The 17,089-nt window shown below is 35.9% G+C and overlaps 1 protein-coding gene across 1 annotated transcript in view; it reads right to left on the bottom strand.

Moving 5' to 3' along the window:
• The window catches only part of ANKRD31 (ankyrin repeat domain 31), a 149,098-nt gene extending 132,756 nt beyond the window's left edge, over positions 1-16,342 (bottom strand). Inside the window, 3 exon segments of the mRNA XM_082724937.1 lie at positions 2,149-2,258; positions 7,933-8,006; positions 16,154-16,342. Of these exon segments, the coding sequence (XP_082581063.1) occupies positions 2,149-2,258; positions 7,933-8,006; positions 16,154-16,257 (288 nt within the window). The 5' untranslated portion in view covers positions 16,258-16,342.
• Between the last annotated feature and the right edge of the window lie 747 nt (positions 16,343-17,089).

Genomic DNA, 17,089 nt, shown 5'->3' with positions numbered 1-17,089 from the left:
TTCTCCAGGATAGATCACATTATTAGGCCACAAAACAACTCTTGATTTAAAAGACTGGAATCACAGAGCAATGGGGTAGCTAAGTTGGCTAAGCACCTATCTCTGGGTTTCAGGTCAGATCATGGCCTCAGGATTGTGGGATTGAGCCTCAATTCAGGCTCCTCACTCAGTATAAAGCCTGGCTAGGATTCTCTCTTTCCCTCTCCCTCTTCTCCCCCTATTAACTGTCTCTCTCTAAAAAATAAATAAATAAAAACAAGAAACTTTTATGCAGTGAAGGAAACCATTAATTAGAATAAAGAAAGGCAATCTAATGAATGAGACAGCATATTTGCAAATAATATTTTGATAAGAGGTTAACATCCAGAACAGATAAAGAACTCATACAATTCAAGAGCAAAAACAACAACAAAAAACCTAAACAGTTTTTTAATTAAAAAGTGGGCAGAGGACCCAAACAGACATTTCTTTAAAGAAAACAAACAGGTGACCAACAGACACATGAAAAGATACACATCACTAACCATCAGGGAAATGCAAATCAAAATCACAAGAGATATCTCTTTACACCTGTCAGGACAGCTAAAACCGAAAAGACAAAAAACAACAAATGTTGGTAAGGATATGGATAAAAGAGAACTGTCATGCACTGTTGGTGGGAATGTGAACTGGTGCAGCCACAATGGAAAAGAGCGTGGAGGTTACTCAAAAAATTAAAATTATAACTACCATACGATCCAGTAATTCTACCTCTTGGTATTTTTCTGAAGAAAATTAAAACATGAATTCAAAAAGACATAATCACTCCTATGTTCATTATAGCATTATTTACAATAATCAAGATATAGAAGTAACCTAAATACACATACACACACACAGGAATATTACTTAGTCATAAAAAATGAAATCTTGCAATTTTTAACAACACAGATAGACTCAGAGGGCATTATGCTAAGTGAAGTAAGACAGACAAAGACAAACATCTTAGGATGCCACTTACACGTAGAATCTAAAAAAAAAAAACCCAAATGAATAAATAAAATAAAACAGAAATAGGCTGATAAATCAGAGAATTGATGGTTGTCAGAGAGGAAGGGAGATGGGAAGATGGACAAAATAGGTGAAGGGGAGTAAGAGGTAAAATCTTCCAGTTATAAAATATGAGATATGAAAATGCAAACAATAATACTGTCACAACTTTGTATGGGGACTGCTGGTAACTAAACCTACTGTGGTGACCATTTGAGAATGTATGTAAATATCAAATCATTATGTTACACACCTGAAGCTAACACAATACTGTATGGCAATTATTCTTTGATTAAAAAAACCCAAATTTGAGATTCACGACAGAATACAGCATCTCTGATGAAATGTTTTCAGTATAATAAAAAAGAAAGCTGAGTTGTCTTATTCTAAAAAGGAAACAACACAATTTTTCCCTGAAGTCTTCAATCTGTGTAAAATTAACTATCTTCATTCATAAAAATGCATGTGTGTGAATATTTCATTCATTTCAAAACAATCAATAAAAATGTTAGGATTTTTATTTTATCCTCAGAGGGGGAAAAAATGTATCTATGGTCCCTTCCTTCCTTAAGACTTTATAGGTATCTCTGGTTAGCTGACTTATTTATGCCACAGGTGCTAACTAAATCACCCCTTATCTCTCCCCAGGGTGACTACATTAAAAAGAAACAAATAAAAATTTGTGTATGTAAGTGTATATATATACACATGCACTCACACATACATTAGATAATAGAAGGGCCTTTCAGTAGCCCGTATCTCAAATTATACCATGCAGACTAACATCTTCCTCACAAATTTAAAGTGATCTCTAGATGAAAATCATAATTATTATATTCTATTTTAACCTTCTGTTTCTCTCACTTCCACACTTCTACTTGAAAGAGAGAAAAGAGAGGAAAAAATGAAATATTTTAAATACCTCCTTCTAAAACAACTGCTTTTCAATGAAGTTGCAACGGAAAAACAGAATGACTAGCTAAGAAAGGGTAAAAACCAAGTAAGAGAAGAAAGAAGGAAAATAATAAACAAAAAGAATTAATCATTAGTAATTTGGCCCTCTTTAAAATAGCATTTCCAATTTTTAATAAGTGTGTATTTAATCAATATGATATATACCTGTAAGACTTCTTTCTCACTAAGAAGCGGCATTATATTATTTTTACTCTTCTGCTCTTGTGGAATCTCTCTGAATTTGAAAGCAAGTTGAATCTCAGGAGAAGGTGTGCCTAGAATGAAATATAATCATAAATCATTTGCAACAGGTTTATTGCTCTGCTTTGACAATGACTCCATGATTTTACAGAAATTATAAAATGTCATTAAAAATTATTTTGTAAATTATAATTTCCTAACTGCCACTTTTACATATCAAAGTCTTTAAATTATTAATTTCAAAGAAACATATACTACACTGGAATAAAATAATACTTGATATTTCTTAGTTTCAGGTGGAATGAATACAAAGGATACATAGAGACACTATACAGACTTAAACCCCCTTAGAAATACAGACTTAAACCCCCTTAGAGAGAATACTTTCTTCTTTTTCAATTCTGTGTGAGGTCATTTTTTAAAACTCCTAATACTAATCTATAATCCAAAAACAGAGTTTGTGTTTTTAAGACAGGAATAAGATCCTCACTGGATATTTGAAATTGTTTTTCCAAGTTTAGCCAATTATAGACTGTTTGGCTTCCTGAGTAGCTAGGATTAGAACAGATATTTGACTTCTTATTAGTAAGTTACATTATTATCCCATCATTCCCTTTTCCATATTTTTTAAGTAGTAAAGTAAATACCTGCTCACTGTAGAAACTTGGGAAAATAAAGTAGTATAAAGGAGATACTAATAATCGCCCAGAGATAATTATTCATAACATACTTGTGGATTTCCTTCTGATCCTTTAGTGTGTGTGTGTGTGTGTGTTTTATAAAATGGAGTTACCCTGTATAAATTAGGTTTTCAGATTTTTTTAAAAAAGGATGGGGAGGTGATCTCATATTTTAACTTTTCTTCCCTTCCGAGTTCCTAAAAAGAATCCAAAGAAATTAGTTGTTGCTGTTTTTTGAAATTAGTTTTTTTTTTTTAAATCTGAAGCAATGAGAAAAAAAGCAATGAGAAAAAAAAAATAGCAATGAGAAAAAAAAAGGAAATATATGCACTATGGATCAGAAGATGAGACTGGATTAAAGGGAAACCAAACACAGGTAAACAGTATATCACTCTGCATGGGAAAAGGTGTGGCTCCTTCAGGAATAACTATATGAATTTCTTCCATGAGAATCTCAGAAAACCACTCAGCTCAGAGCAAATCACACCAACCAAAGATGGAAGAGGGTACACTGAAGGATCACCATGGGTAGTCTCATACTTCACTGATATTGCTGTTTGTACCAAAGGAGCTCAGAATGAATAATACAGCCAGTTACTCTGTGTAGGAGGATATCTTCCCTACCAGATAAAGAAACGTACTAAAAGCTAGGGCTCATAAAATAACAGTGCTGGCACATCACCGAATATAGTCAAATAGAACAATGAAACAAAATAAGTGGAAAACAAACCTATATATAAATATATATCTGGGAATTTAATATAAAATAATAATGGCATTTTAAACAGTGACAAAAAGATGAATAAATATAATAAATGTAAATAAAGATAAAAGAAAAACTTTTATGATCTTGTGGTAGGCAAAATATTTCCAAGTTTGGAAAAAAAAACAAGAAACCTCAGAAGAAAAGACTGACAGGTTTTGTTATATAAAAACTTAAGGGCACCTGGGTGGCTCAGCTGGTTGAGTGTCTGCCTTCAGCTCAGGTCACAATCTCAGGATCCTGGGATCCAGCCCCACATCAGCCTCCCTGCCCAGCACCCTCACTTGTGCTCTTTCTCTCTCAAATAAGTAAAAACTCTAAAAAAGAAAACCTTAAACTCTCTGCTTACAAAATATATCAAGAAGAACATTAAAGTTAACTAGGAAACTGAGTGAAACTATTTTCCATATATATATATGACAAAGTTTTATTATCTTTAATATATAAAATGATCTTATAAATCAATAATAAAATGAGAATAATTTATGAGACATGTAAGGAATACTCAATATAAAGTATGTCTAACCTTGCTACTCTTTGAAAATGTAAATTAAAATAATCAGATACTTTTTATTTAGCAGTTTGGCAAAGACTGAATATATTCTTTGTTGGATCTAAAGGAAAAAGTCATCTTTTTTAGGGGTAATATGTGTCAAGATCTGACATGTTTCTTTTAAAATCAAATATAATTTTTGCTAGTTATACTAAGGAAATAACCAGAAAAGCAGGCAAAGGTATAAATACTAGAACAGTCACATTTATTACAGTATTGAGAAATACCAAAAATATTATCAATTCATTAAATATGGGTAGATTCATACAGAATATCATGCAGCAATTTAAAAAGTTGAGGAAGATCAATATAACAAGGAAAGAACTATATTTAACACAATACTGATTATAAAAAAGATATTCATATTGGCATACAAAAGTCTAGAAAAATATATAAATACTAAACACTGGCAATTCTTGGAATGGAATTGTAGGGAAGAGTAGGGGGTGGGACCTTACACTTTCTACATTATATAGTATTATATTTAGAAAATTTTTATTCTTGGGGTACCTGGGTGGCTCAGTGAGTTAAAACCTCTGCCTTTGGCATGGGTCATGATCCCAGGGTCCTGGGATCGAGCCCCGCATCAGGATCTCTGCTCAGCAGGGAGCCTGCTTCCCTTCTCTCTGTGCCTGCCTCTGCCTACTTGTGATCTCTGTCTGTCAAATAAATAAAATCTTTAGAAATATATATATATAGAGAGAAAAATTTTATTCTTTTAATAGTTAGCAAAAGTAACAAATTCTATCAATTTGGAAAATCAACGAAAAAGAAAAAGGAAAGCGAAGAAAAAACTTGGTTGGAATATTAAAACACACCTCTAACTTCTTCTTAGTGGTACTTTATATGACATAAAAGCACGTTCTTGAGACTATTATTACACATTGCCTCTTCCAAATACATGTAAGAAAAATATCTCCAAGATGAAATTGCAACTTCCCACTGGAGTACCAAGTGAAATGATGTACTGTGAAAAGACTTTCTGAACTATAAATAAAAGATCTTTGTGGTGTTTAAGAAATTTTTCCTTTTTACCACACCTATTTTCAGACATCCTTGAAAATTAAAAAAAGGCTCCCAAGAAGAAAGCATAAAAAGAAATAACGTACCCCTTAAATAGTTATTGCAAATATATCTTTTTGAACCATGATGCTCAGTGATATATTTTTCTATAAGCATTTAAATTGACCTAGAAGTGGACTCAGGAAGTATAGAAAACTGTAGGTAAAAGGTACTTTTAAAAAATATATGTACCACATATCAATGAAATCATACAGTATTTGCCTTTTTCAGTCTGACTTCTTTCATTTAGCATAATAACCTCTTGGTCCATCCATATTTCTTGGTCCATCACATCTTTTTCATGGCTGTGTACTATACATACACATATACATATATATACACATATACATATACACCACATCTTCTTTATCCATTTGTCTACCAATGAACGCTTAGGTTACTTCCATATCCTGGCTACTGTAAATAATGTTGCAATAAGCATAAGAGTGCATATATATTTTTTTACTTAGTGTTTTCATTTTCTTTGGGTAAACACCCAGTAGTGGAATCACTGGATCATATGGTATTATTTTTTTTAATTTCTTGAGGAACCTCCACACTGTTTCCTATTACAGTTTTAACAATTTACATTACTACCATCCATGCACAAGGGTTTCTTTTCTCTATAGCCTCACCAACACTTGTTATTTGTCTTTTTGCTTTTAGCCATTCTGATAGGTCTAAGGTGATAACTCTTTGTGGTTTTGATTTGCATTTCTCTGTATGCCTTCTTTAAAAAAATGTCTATTTGGGTCCTCTCCCCATTTTTTACTCAGATTGTTTGTTTTTTAGGTATCAAGTTGTGTAAGTTCTTTATACATTTTAGAAATAGGGGCGCCTGGGTGGCTCAATGGGTTAAGCCTCTGCCTTCGGCTCGGGTCATGATCCCAGCATCCTGGGATCGAGTCCTGCATAGGGCTCTCTGCTCGTCAGGAAGCCTGCTTCCTCCTCTCTCTCTCTCTCTCTCTGCCTGCCTCTCTGCCTATTTGTGATCTCTGTCTGTCAAATAAATAAATAAAATCTTTAAAAAAAAAGAAATTAACCCCTTATCAGATATATCATTTGCAAATAACTTCTCCATTCAGTAGGTTGTCTTTCATTGTGTTGATGATTTCCTTTACTGTATAAAAGTTTTTTATTTTGATGTAGTTCCAGTAGTTTATTTTTGCTTTTATTTCCCTTTCCTTTGAAGACATATCTGGCTAGAAAAATGATGCTAGGGCCAATGTCAGAAAAATTACTGCCTGTGTTCTCCTCTAGGGTTTTTGTAGTTTCGGGTCTTATGGTTAAGTCTTTAATCCACTTAAGTTTATTTTTGTGTATGGTATAAGAAGTTAGTCCAGTTTCATTCTTTTGCTTGTAGCTGTCCAGTTTTCCCAGCACCATTTTTGAAAAGACTGTATTTTCCCCATTGCATATTCTTGCTTAGTTTGTCATAGAGTAATTGATCCGATAAGTGTGGCTTTATTTCTGGGTTCTCTACTCTGTTCCATCAATCTTTTGTGCCAGTACCACACTGTTTTGGTTATTACACTTTTGTAGCATACCTTGAAGTCTGGGATTGTGACACTTCCAGCTTTGTTCTTCTTTCTCAAGACTGATTTGGCTATTCAGGCTCTTTTGCGGCTCTATAGATATTTTTAGATTTGTTCTAGTTCTGTAACAAATGTTGTTGGTATTTCCATAAGCATTCACTGAATTTGGGTGATATGGATGTTTTAACAATATTAATTCCTATAATCCATGATCATGGAATATCTTTCTGTTCGTGTCATCTCCAATTTCTTTTATCAGTAGTTCATAATTTCCAGAATATGGGTCTTTCACCTCCTTGGTTAAGTTTACTCCTAGGTGTTTTATTCTTTTTGCTGCAATTATGAATGGGATTGTTTTCTCAATTTCTCTTTCTGGTACTTTGTTATTAGTGTATAATAAGCCAGACTAAGAAAGACAAATACTGTATTATTCCACTCATACAGGGAATCTAAAAAAACAAAACAAATGAATTCACAAACCAAAAAAAAGCTGAACCAGACCTATAAATACAGAGAACAAACTGGTGGTTGCCAAAGGGGACAGGGGTGGGGGGAATAGACAAAATGGGTGAATGGGAGTGGAAGATACTGGTTTCCAGCTATGGAATAAATAAGTCACAGTAATAAAAAGCACAGCATAGGAAATATAGTCAATAATATTATAATAACATTATATGTAAAAGATGGTAGCTGAAACTATGGTGAGCCTAGCATAACCCATAATGTTGAATCACTATGGTGTATACCTGAAACTAATGTAACATTACGCATTAACTATACTCAAATTCAAAAAATTAAATATATAAAATTAAACAAAGGATATTTGGTATTTCAGTCTGAAATAGGCTGGTTATTAAAAAGTACTATTCACTTTTGCAAATAAACAAGTTCTAGGCTAAGCTGGAAATTTTTGCAAGCAGAAGAGCTATCTGAAGGCCTCTCAAGGAGTCATTAACATCTTCCAGAAGTTATAACTTCCCTTGCTATCTTTATAGTAACAGACCTTAATAGACCTTGGACTCTATTACAGATGAGTATAAGAAACTAATTCTGTGTAAAGTTAAAAGCAAAACTAACTATAAAAGGAGAAATTGACAGAGTAATAACACTTGGCAAATTAAAGGGACTACTTAGTAAAAAAAAATTTTTTCTCACCTTCGTACATTCCACTTATACCAGGATGGAGACTGAACTCAGATCTAAGAGATGTGTCTTGATCAAAGAGCAACCTTTCAAATAACAAAACAGAAAATACAGATTATGTTCCTAAACAAAGACTAACAATTTAACCACAATTTGTTATTATACTTAAACTTGCTAAAATTCTTCGTTATACCACACTATTAATATCTACACCAAAATATTTTTTTAGATGTGTACCCTTTAATTAAAAACTTATATAAGATGAAAAATAAAGACTTATTTATATGGTCTAGTTAATTTTTATAAAACCCTGTTATTTCTGAGTACTTGGGAGTAAGGGATGAATATCAATATAGTTTCTGAACAGAGATGAAGTGAGATGATTTGAGGGAACAGTACAGGTAGGTTTCCTCCTTCACATTTCTCTATACCACAGAGAATTTGAGATTAGAATTCCAGGACTGAATCTGAGTATATATTTTCAAAATGATAGAATTCCTTCAGTTTTTGGATTTACTTCCCACTATGTTCTAAGGTGCATCAAAGTAACAAAGACAGAAGACACACAATCCATACCCTCAAGAAGCTTCAAATCCAGTGACAAATACAAAACTAAAAAACAGCAATGATATGCCATGGTGAGTACGCTAGTAGGCAGATTTAATGTGTTTGTGTTTTCTGATTTTAAAAACCCTACAGAATTCAAAACTAGGAAAAGGACTTGAAAAGAAATTTATCCAAAGAAGATGTACAAATAGCTAACAAAAAGATGCTCAACACTACTAAATATTAGGAAAATAAAAATCAATTATGCTACCAAGTCAATACATAATTAGGTTCACCTGTTTAATCTTGCCTCTTATTTTTTTTAATATTATTTATTTATTTATTTGACAAAGAGAGAGAGAGATCACAAGTAGGCAGAGAGGCAGGCAGGGGGTGAGATCCAATGTGAGGCTTGATCCCAGGACCCGGATCATGACCTGAGCTGAAGGCAGAGGCTCAACCCACTGAGCCACCCAGGCGCCCCTCTTTTGCTTTTTAGAAAATTTTTCATGTTGGTTTGTTTTATAATTATGCAAACCATAAATGTATAAAATAAGATCTATTTAGAGAAGTCTAGTCTTGTCTCATCTTGTCTCTTCACCCATCTGTTCTTTCACTTCCCATTTTTAAAAATTGTATGGTTTATCCTTCCAATGTGTTTTTGAAAATATGAGCAATGTGAGTATCCATGCCCTCACCCAGTCTTAGATAAGCAGTAGCAGTCTATATATCTCTTTACTTTTTCTTCCTTAACAATAAATCCAGTAGATTGATCAGTGCAGGGGAAGAAACTTTCTTCGTTCCTCTTTATCAATTCATAGTATGCCACTGTGTGGATTCTCACATAGTTTTTAAAAAATATTTATTCATCTAAGTAATTTCTATACCCAACAAGGGCTTGAACTCACAACCCTGAAATTAAAAGTCACATGTTCTTCCAGCTGAGACAGCCAAGTACTCCTCAGTTTTAAAAGCTTAGTAAAAGACAATAGTGGAAGTTTAAAAAAAAAAATGGGGAGAGATTAAAAAAATTTACAGAACTATCTTGTTTTCCATTCCCAAACACAAAAATACATCACACATATAATCTCACATACATTACAAAGAACAGGTTACTAAGAAAAATAAGTAACCATTAACAACAACAACAAAACCCATACCTCCTAATAGTTCTCAGCACCACTAAAACTAATAATAAAAAGGATTCCAGTCCTTAATCTAACAAACCCTCTGTGAGAGTAAATGCTGGCTCCCGTTATTAGGAGAAAAATTATCTTTTTTGATTCAATTACTACTGGCCATTACCAAGGATTGAAGATTTTATTATTCAAATATAGATTAACACCATTACTATAGCACACTTTTCTAAGTAAAAATACCTAGGGATGCCTGGGTGGCTCAGTTGATTGAGTGCCTGCCTTTGGCTCAGGTCATGATCCCAGGGTCCAGGAATCGAGTCCCACATCAGGCTCCTTGCTTCGCAGAGAGCCTGCTTCTCCTTCTGCCAGCTGCTCCCCATTTGTGCTCATGCTCAGGCATGCTCTCTCTCCCCCGCCCCCACCCTAACAAATAAATAAAATCTTAAAAAAAAAAGAAGTAAAAAAAAGAAAACCCTTCATTTTAATGTCCCAGAAGTTAAAAAAAAAAAAAACAAAAAACCGAAACTATTCATCTTAATGTCCCTAAAAGAATTATTTTACTTTTTAAAATTTTTTGAGGGTTTTTTTTTTTAATCTAAAAATAACACAAAAAAGGCATGAGGGAATTATGGAGGCTAATGGGACTGCTTTTTATCTTCATTGTGGTAATGGTTATTACACAATTGTATGTGTTTATCAAAACACGCAGGATGAATTCTGCTGCATGTAATTTGTATCTTAATGAAAAAGTAACATGATGTTAATTTTCCGTAAGTAAATTTATAAATATAACTTTATACCAATAAAAGTACCAGCAAGACTTTTTTTTTTTTTTTAAGATTTTATTTATTTATTTGACAGAGAGAAATCACAAGTAGATGGAGAGGCAGGCAGAGAAAGAGGGGGAAGCAGGCTCCCTGCTGAGCAGAGAGCCCGATGCGGGACTCGATCCTAGGACTCTGAGATCATGACCTGAGCCGAAGGCAGCGGCTTAACCCACTGAGCCACCCAGGCGCCCCACTAGCAAGACTTTTTATTGAACCAGACAACTGATTCTAAAGTTCATGTGGTAAAATAAATAAGAACAGCCAGGAAAATGTTTTAAAATAACAATAACTCATAGGACATTAAAATATTTTTGGATATAAAATGTTTTTAGGGTGCCTGGGTGGCTCAGTGGGTTAAGCCGCTGCCTTCGGCTCAGGTCATGATCTCAGGGTCCTGGGATCGAGTCCCGCATCGGGCTCTCTGCTAAGCAGGGAGCCTGCTTCCTCATCTCTCTCTCTCTGCCTGCCTCTCTGCCTACTTGTGATCTCTCTCTGTCAAATAAATAAATAAAATCTTAAAATAAATAAATAAAATGTTTTTAAAATGTGAAACTAGCACATAAAATGACAGACCAACAAACAGAATAAAATCTCCTAAGTAAACTCATGTACACATATGAATTAAGTTTATTTAAAAAGTGGCATTTCAAATCAGAGAAAAAGATAGGATTTAAAAAAAATAATATTGGGACAATGAAGGAGATATATGGAAAATAATTAAGTTGCATCCATACTTGACACTGTACTCCAAATAAAAATCCCATATGAATCAAAATGTAAATGTTTAAAATGAAACAAAAAGTATAAAAGAAACTAAGGAGGGATTCTTTTATCATTGTGAAGGAAAAAAGCCTTTCTAATTATGAGATAAACCCAAATAATTCAACTATCAAGATTACAAACACCCAAACCCTTTGACAGAGTGCTTCTATTTTTTAGAAAACAATTTTATATATGTTTGAGAACATATATACATAACTTGGAAAATATCTCTGTGAGGACAAAAATCAAATATATTGATTGCCTGTGGAAAAGAGGACTGAGTGGCTGAGGAGATAGGGATGAGAAGGAGATTTTTTGCTATACACCCTTTAATACTTAAAAAAACTTCCCTGAACCATGTAAATACAGTACTTATTCAAAAAAACTGTAGAAAATGCGGGCAATAAAGAGAAGTATAAGTATGAAGATAGAAATCTCCTTTTAGCTTTCTATGGAGGCTTACATACGTTAGAACCAAAAATTCTTTCACAAAGTTTGGATCAATCTGTATAAAGTTTAAGAAACTACACTTCACATTTAACATTATATTGAAATATTTGCAAAGTCACTAAAATTCTTCCTAAAAGCATTAAATATTGATAATACTCCTTCATAAGGACATACGATTTATTTATTTATTTATTTAAGCATAAGGATATAATTTATTTAAGCATTATATAATTCTAAAACACTTGTTTTTAATTTTTCATTTTTGCAAATGTCTCAGGGATAATTTCCTCTGCATAAATCTTTGTTTTTTTTTTTTTTCCCCCCTTTAGAGAGGAGTGAGGGCTATTTTAAATTCTAAAAGGAAAATGAAAAGAGTGCAAACCAGAAGAATTACTCATATTCATGTTCAGTCAATAAATTAACTGAAAACAGACATTAATTTCTTAGTGAGTTCTAGTCAAACTACTAGACTACATTAATAACTAATACTCTAAAAGTCAATGACCACTTCATTACAGATACAGTATTTTAATAATAAAATTTAACTTTGAAATACTGGAAAAATGGAATAGTACCGAGTACTAAAAACAGAAGAGAGAAGTAGAAATTAGATGGCTGAGTTAAAAGGAAAACTTGGGCAAAATTTGATGGAAATCTTCAAATAATATTCACTGTTTTGTTAAAAGTACAATAAAATTTTGGGAGACAATTAGGGTTTCAATTTTATATTTTATCGAAGTTTTGATTGCACAGTTCAGTGTAACAGTTCTAAACATAGTACTTGGCACCACTGTGCTTTATTTATCACTGGAGTTGCTACTACTTTGATACACACCCTGACCAAAATGTTGCTTTTATTTTAAAGATTTATTTTTACTTATTTTGCATCCACTATTTTTTTATTTAAATTCAATAATTAACATATAATGTATTATTGGTTTCAGAGGCAGAGGTCAGTGATTCCTCAGTCTTATATACTACCCAGGGCTCATTACATCACGTGCTGCCCTCCTAAAGATTCACTTGAGAGAGACCACATGCGCACGCATGCACAGGATTGGAGGAAGAAGCAAAGGGAGAGAGAAAATCTCAATCGGACTCCCCACTGAGTTTGTAGCCCAAGGTGGGGCTCAGTTTCACAACCTCTGAGATCATGACCTGAGTCAAAATCATGAGTCAGATGCTTAACTGACTGAGGCCCCCAGGAGTCCCCCAAATATCAGTTTCTTTAGCCAATTTAATGTGGTTATTAAATCCTTGTCATCTTGTACTTTGCTTTCTTTCCCTCCTTCCTCAGTAACGAGTATTGTAACGAGTATTTTTCTATCTAGACAATTCACATGAAGACGGTGTTGGTCTGACTTGAGGGACAGAATTAACACCCTTCTTGCAGGGTAATTATGTTGAATTAGCTTTTTATTAAATGCAATTATAATGTTCAGAAGACACGTGACTGAGCACATACACAAATCCATTTAACAATGAACTACGATGGTTCTGTTTAAATCTACTGAATAGGATTAATTTGAGATCTATCCCTTCATGCTATAGAGCAGTTAACCTTAGCAGAGGCTGAAACAGAATACAAGGGTTGATAAAAGATTTCCAGGGCATATATACAAAAAAGGATCATGCCTCTTAGAAAACAAATTACAAGCTAACAAAATCTTATTAGTCAGCAACTTGAATTTTTACAAAAGATGAATAGCAACACCTACAAAGCCACAAAAAAAGACTGGATGCAGAGTGCCTGGATGGCTCAGTTGGTTAAGCGTCTGGTCTGCCTTCAGCTCCCATCATGATCTCAGGGGGTTCCCTGGGTACCCTGGTGGGTTTCCTGCTCAGAGGGGAATCTGCTTCTTTCTCTGCCCCTCCCTCTGCTTGTGTGTACCTGCACTCTAACAAATAAATAAAATCTTTAAAAAAAAAAAAAAGACTGTATGCACTTTTGGATATGGTTTCCAGAGGGAAAGCTAGGACTTAATCCAGACTCACAAAGAGTGTTTTTTCAGACACAGTTAACACACCTGGCAGCCTGGTTCTTTATAAAAAGACTTGCCTTTCCTAAACCCTTTCTCCCATCTTCGAAAAAAGACCTTAATAGCTGCAACATTTAAGGATTATTTAGCTATGTGAAACTGTATGTTTTGCCTCTTGGGGATCTCTACTAGAACTTGTGTCCCTCATTCTAGTTAAAGACCTTGTGCATAAAAAAAACAGCCAAAACAAACCGCACATAAGCAAAGAAGATGAGAAAAAAAGGAAAGCAACACTAAATAATGGCCCCAGCAATTCAGCTCCAGCAATGCTTAGACTTTAACTATACTGCCATGCCAATAAGAACACTAGTTTTTGTTTTTGTTTTGTTTTTTAAGATTTTATTTATTTATTTGACAGACAGAGATCACAAGTAAGCAGAGAGGCCTGCAGAGAGAGGGGAAAGCAGGCTCCCTGCTGAGCAGAGAGCCCGATTCGGGCTCAATCCCAGGACCCTAAGATCATGACCTGAGCCGAAGGCAGAGGTTTTAACCCACTGAGCCACCCAGGCACCCCCAAAACACTAGTTTTTAACCTTGAGCTATGAGGTCTGAAAAAATGATGTTTATATGGCACTGCAGAGAAGCATTTTAAATGAATCACAGGGGAAGAAAAAGATTGGCCAGCCAAGGTAGAGTGAGCTATCTAAAGCCTATTTTTCCTCTCATTACACAAAAACTCAAGAGTATTTTTTAAAAGCTTCCTGCGTAATCTGAAAAGTAAACAATAGCAGGTAGATTGAGGACTGAAGTCACACCATGATGAAACAGGTGAATTTCAGAGTTTGTTTTTGTTGTTTTGTTATTCCCTTATTTGTCTCCAGCTTTGATCCAAGGCCTAATCCTAAAACTGCAGAGTGGGCTCAGACAGCAAAAACTCCATAAGACACCCCCTATCTCTATCCAGCAGACTAGGGAAAGGGAACCCTGTGAATGCCAGAAAGTGTGAAAGGAAATCTCTGAGTTTTATTTGTTTTCTCTCTTTAGGATTAGAAATATACTACTATCAATCACGGCAATTTGGGCACTTGAAAATCCAAGACAAAACCTGTCTCTCTTGCCAGAAGAACCACATGCTCAAGAGTATAGAGAGCATCTCTCTTAACACTTATCCCTGGAGGTGGCCTTAGTTGCAAGGCACTGTTCTGAAGTAAGAAAGCTCAGAGAAATGTCTTTCTGGTCATATGAACCAGCATGTGGATATGACTGTGGTGGTTGTTTTAAGACTCAATGTATTAGTCAGAAATGCTCCCTGTACACCAACAGCAAATATTACTGTGTGTATATATAAATGAGCAAAAACCTGGGTATCATCATCTCTGCTCTAAGTAATTCCAACTGGAAGCTTGCTAGAAATGCAGAATTTCAGATCCCACCATAGAAATTCAGAGTTGGACTCCGCATTTTAATGGGATTCAGAAGTGACTTTATAAGGGCATTAAAATTTGAAAAGCTCTGCTCTAGGGCATGCTTGAGTGAACAAAAATCTGATTATGCTTCTCTTCCACTTAACATTTTACAAGCACACTCGCAGGATATATGAAGCTTTATATTACCTCACCCTACCTTCCTCTCCAGGCTCATCTCCCATCACTCCCCGTCTCACCATTTAACACTTCACTTCAGTAAGAATTAACTATTTGTACATTACAGCACACAACACAATGCTGTCCCCCCAACCTTACCCATGCATTTCCCTCAGCCTAGAACACCTCTTCATCTGCCTAATTCTTAACCCACCTTAAAGCCTCTATTCGTAAGTCAACCCCACCAATCTCAAAAGACTACCTGGGCTCCTAAACCAGCCAAAGCATACTTCCATCCCTGGACTATCGCATTTTATTTAAGTTACCTGGTTATTTAAAAAAAAAAAAAAAAGAAAAGAAATAAAGAAAGAAATTATCTATTTATGTGACTTCCTTGGCCTGTAGGTTTCTCAAAAGCAATGGCCTCATCTCTTATATAGTTCCCCTGGATCGAGCACAGAGAACTAGGTATGTTCAAGGTTTTAATAAACTACCATCTTTTTTGATTTTTAAAAAGTATTAGTTTCCAGTTTAGCAGTAAATGGTTCCCCCATCACACATTCTTTTCCTGAAATTGTTAACCATCTCCTAGATCAGTGCTTCCAGTTGCTTAAGCAAAATGCATTTCAGAAATTTAGACCCAAAACTTGTTTGCCTGTACAACCTGGAGACTCTGGCTAAGTTTGCTTCTGCTTTTTCTTCTTTTAGATGCCATAAAGCCATCTACCAGAAAGCTCATTTTGTCCTAAACTGGAGGCTGGGGGGATTGTGTTTTGTTTATTTACAAGTTCTTAGCACAGGCCTAGCTGCCTCACAAGACTTGAATTCCGCCCGCCATTGCACATTCATCTGGTAATTTCTACGCAAATCTCCAAGGGCCACTCCACTGCCAGTACCCAGCAGAATGGCGGGCTCACTGTCCAAGGGCTGGCGCTAACTGTGGTCACCTTCTCCAGGGAAGCTCCTCTTCATCCAGGTCGCTCTCCGTCACCGACTCATCAATCATTGTTTCATCGCTGTCCCAGTCTGGGGTCTGGGCGCCTTCCTCCATCTTCGCCTCGCACCCGGAACCTTTTTTATCCTCCTCCAAAGCCCCGCTTCCCGCAAAAGGAAAGGGCACTCCGAGGGTCGGGGGAAACTGTGTTTGAAAAATGAAATTCGAGGGGCGCCTGGGTGGCTCAGTGGGTTAAAGCCTCTGCCTTCGGCTCAGGTCATGATCCCAGCGTCCTGGGAGCCTGCTTCCTCCTCTCTCTCTGCTTACTTGTAATCTCTGTCTGTCAAATAAATAAATAAAATCTTTAAAAAAAAAAAAAAAAAGAAAAGAAAAATGAAATTCCAGGTGGGAGGCGGGAGACGGGCCTGGTACAGAAGGCTGAGGGCACAGAGCTACAGCTACAGTCGTCGTCGGGGACTCGCTCTTGCTAGCTCCCGTCACCGCACGCCTCCCGCAGGGGGAGCCACGCGCCACACGTCGCACGGCGCAGCCGCGTGAGGCCCCGCCCCAGGACGCCAGTAGCCGGAAGTGGCTAGCGGAGCGCCCGCTGGCTTGGGGTTTCCCCGCCGCCTGGGGCGTGGTCCCTGCTGCATTCGCTTTCTGAGCGTTCTTGCAGATTGGTTCGCTGGACGGAGTGACTGCGGTTGCGGTCGTACCGACCAGAGAGACAGCGGTGCCACAGACAAGACCGCAGTCCGAGCCTGCCTAACGCCATTGGCAGGAGGGAGACTTAGGTCATCTTACCTGCAGGGCTCGTGCTTGTGAGACCCAGACCTGGAAAGAACTGTCAGCTCCTACCTGCTCAGGTAACCCCCACTGTCAGTCTGACATTATGAAGCCAGAATGTTACGTAACACCAGAAGTGTTTGTTGCAGTCCACCAAATGCTG

The sequence above is a fragment of the Mustela nivalis genome (genome assembly GCF_964662115.1).
Source record: "Mustela nivalis genome assembly, chromosome: 3".
Taxonomy (NCBI): Eukaryota; Metazoa; Chordata; class Mammalia; order Carnivora; family Mustelidae; genus Mustela; species Mustela nivalis.
Note: the sequence above shows the minus strand (reverse complement) of the source record. Positions and strands in the feature narration are given on the sequence as shown.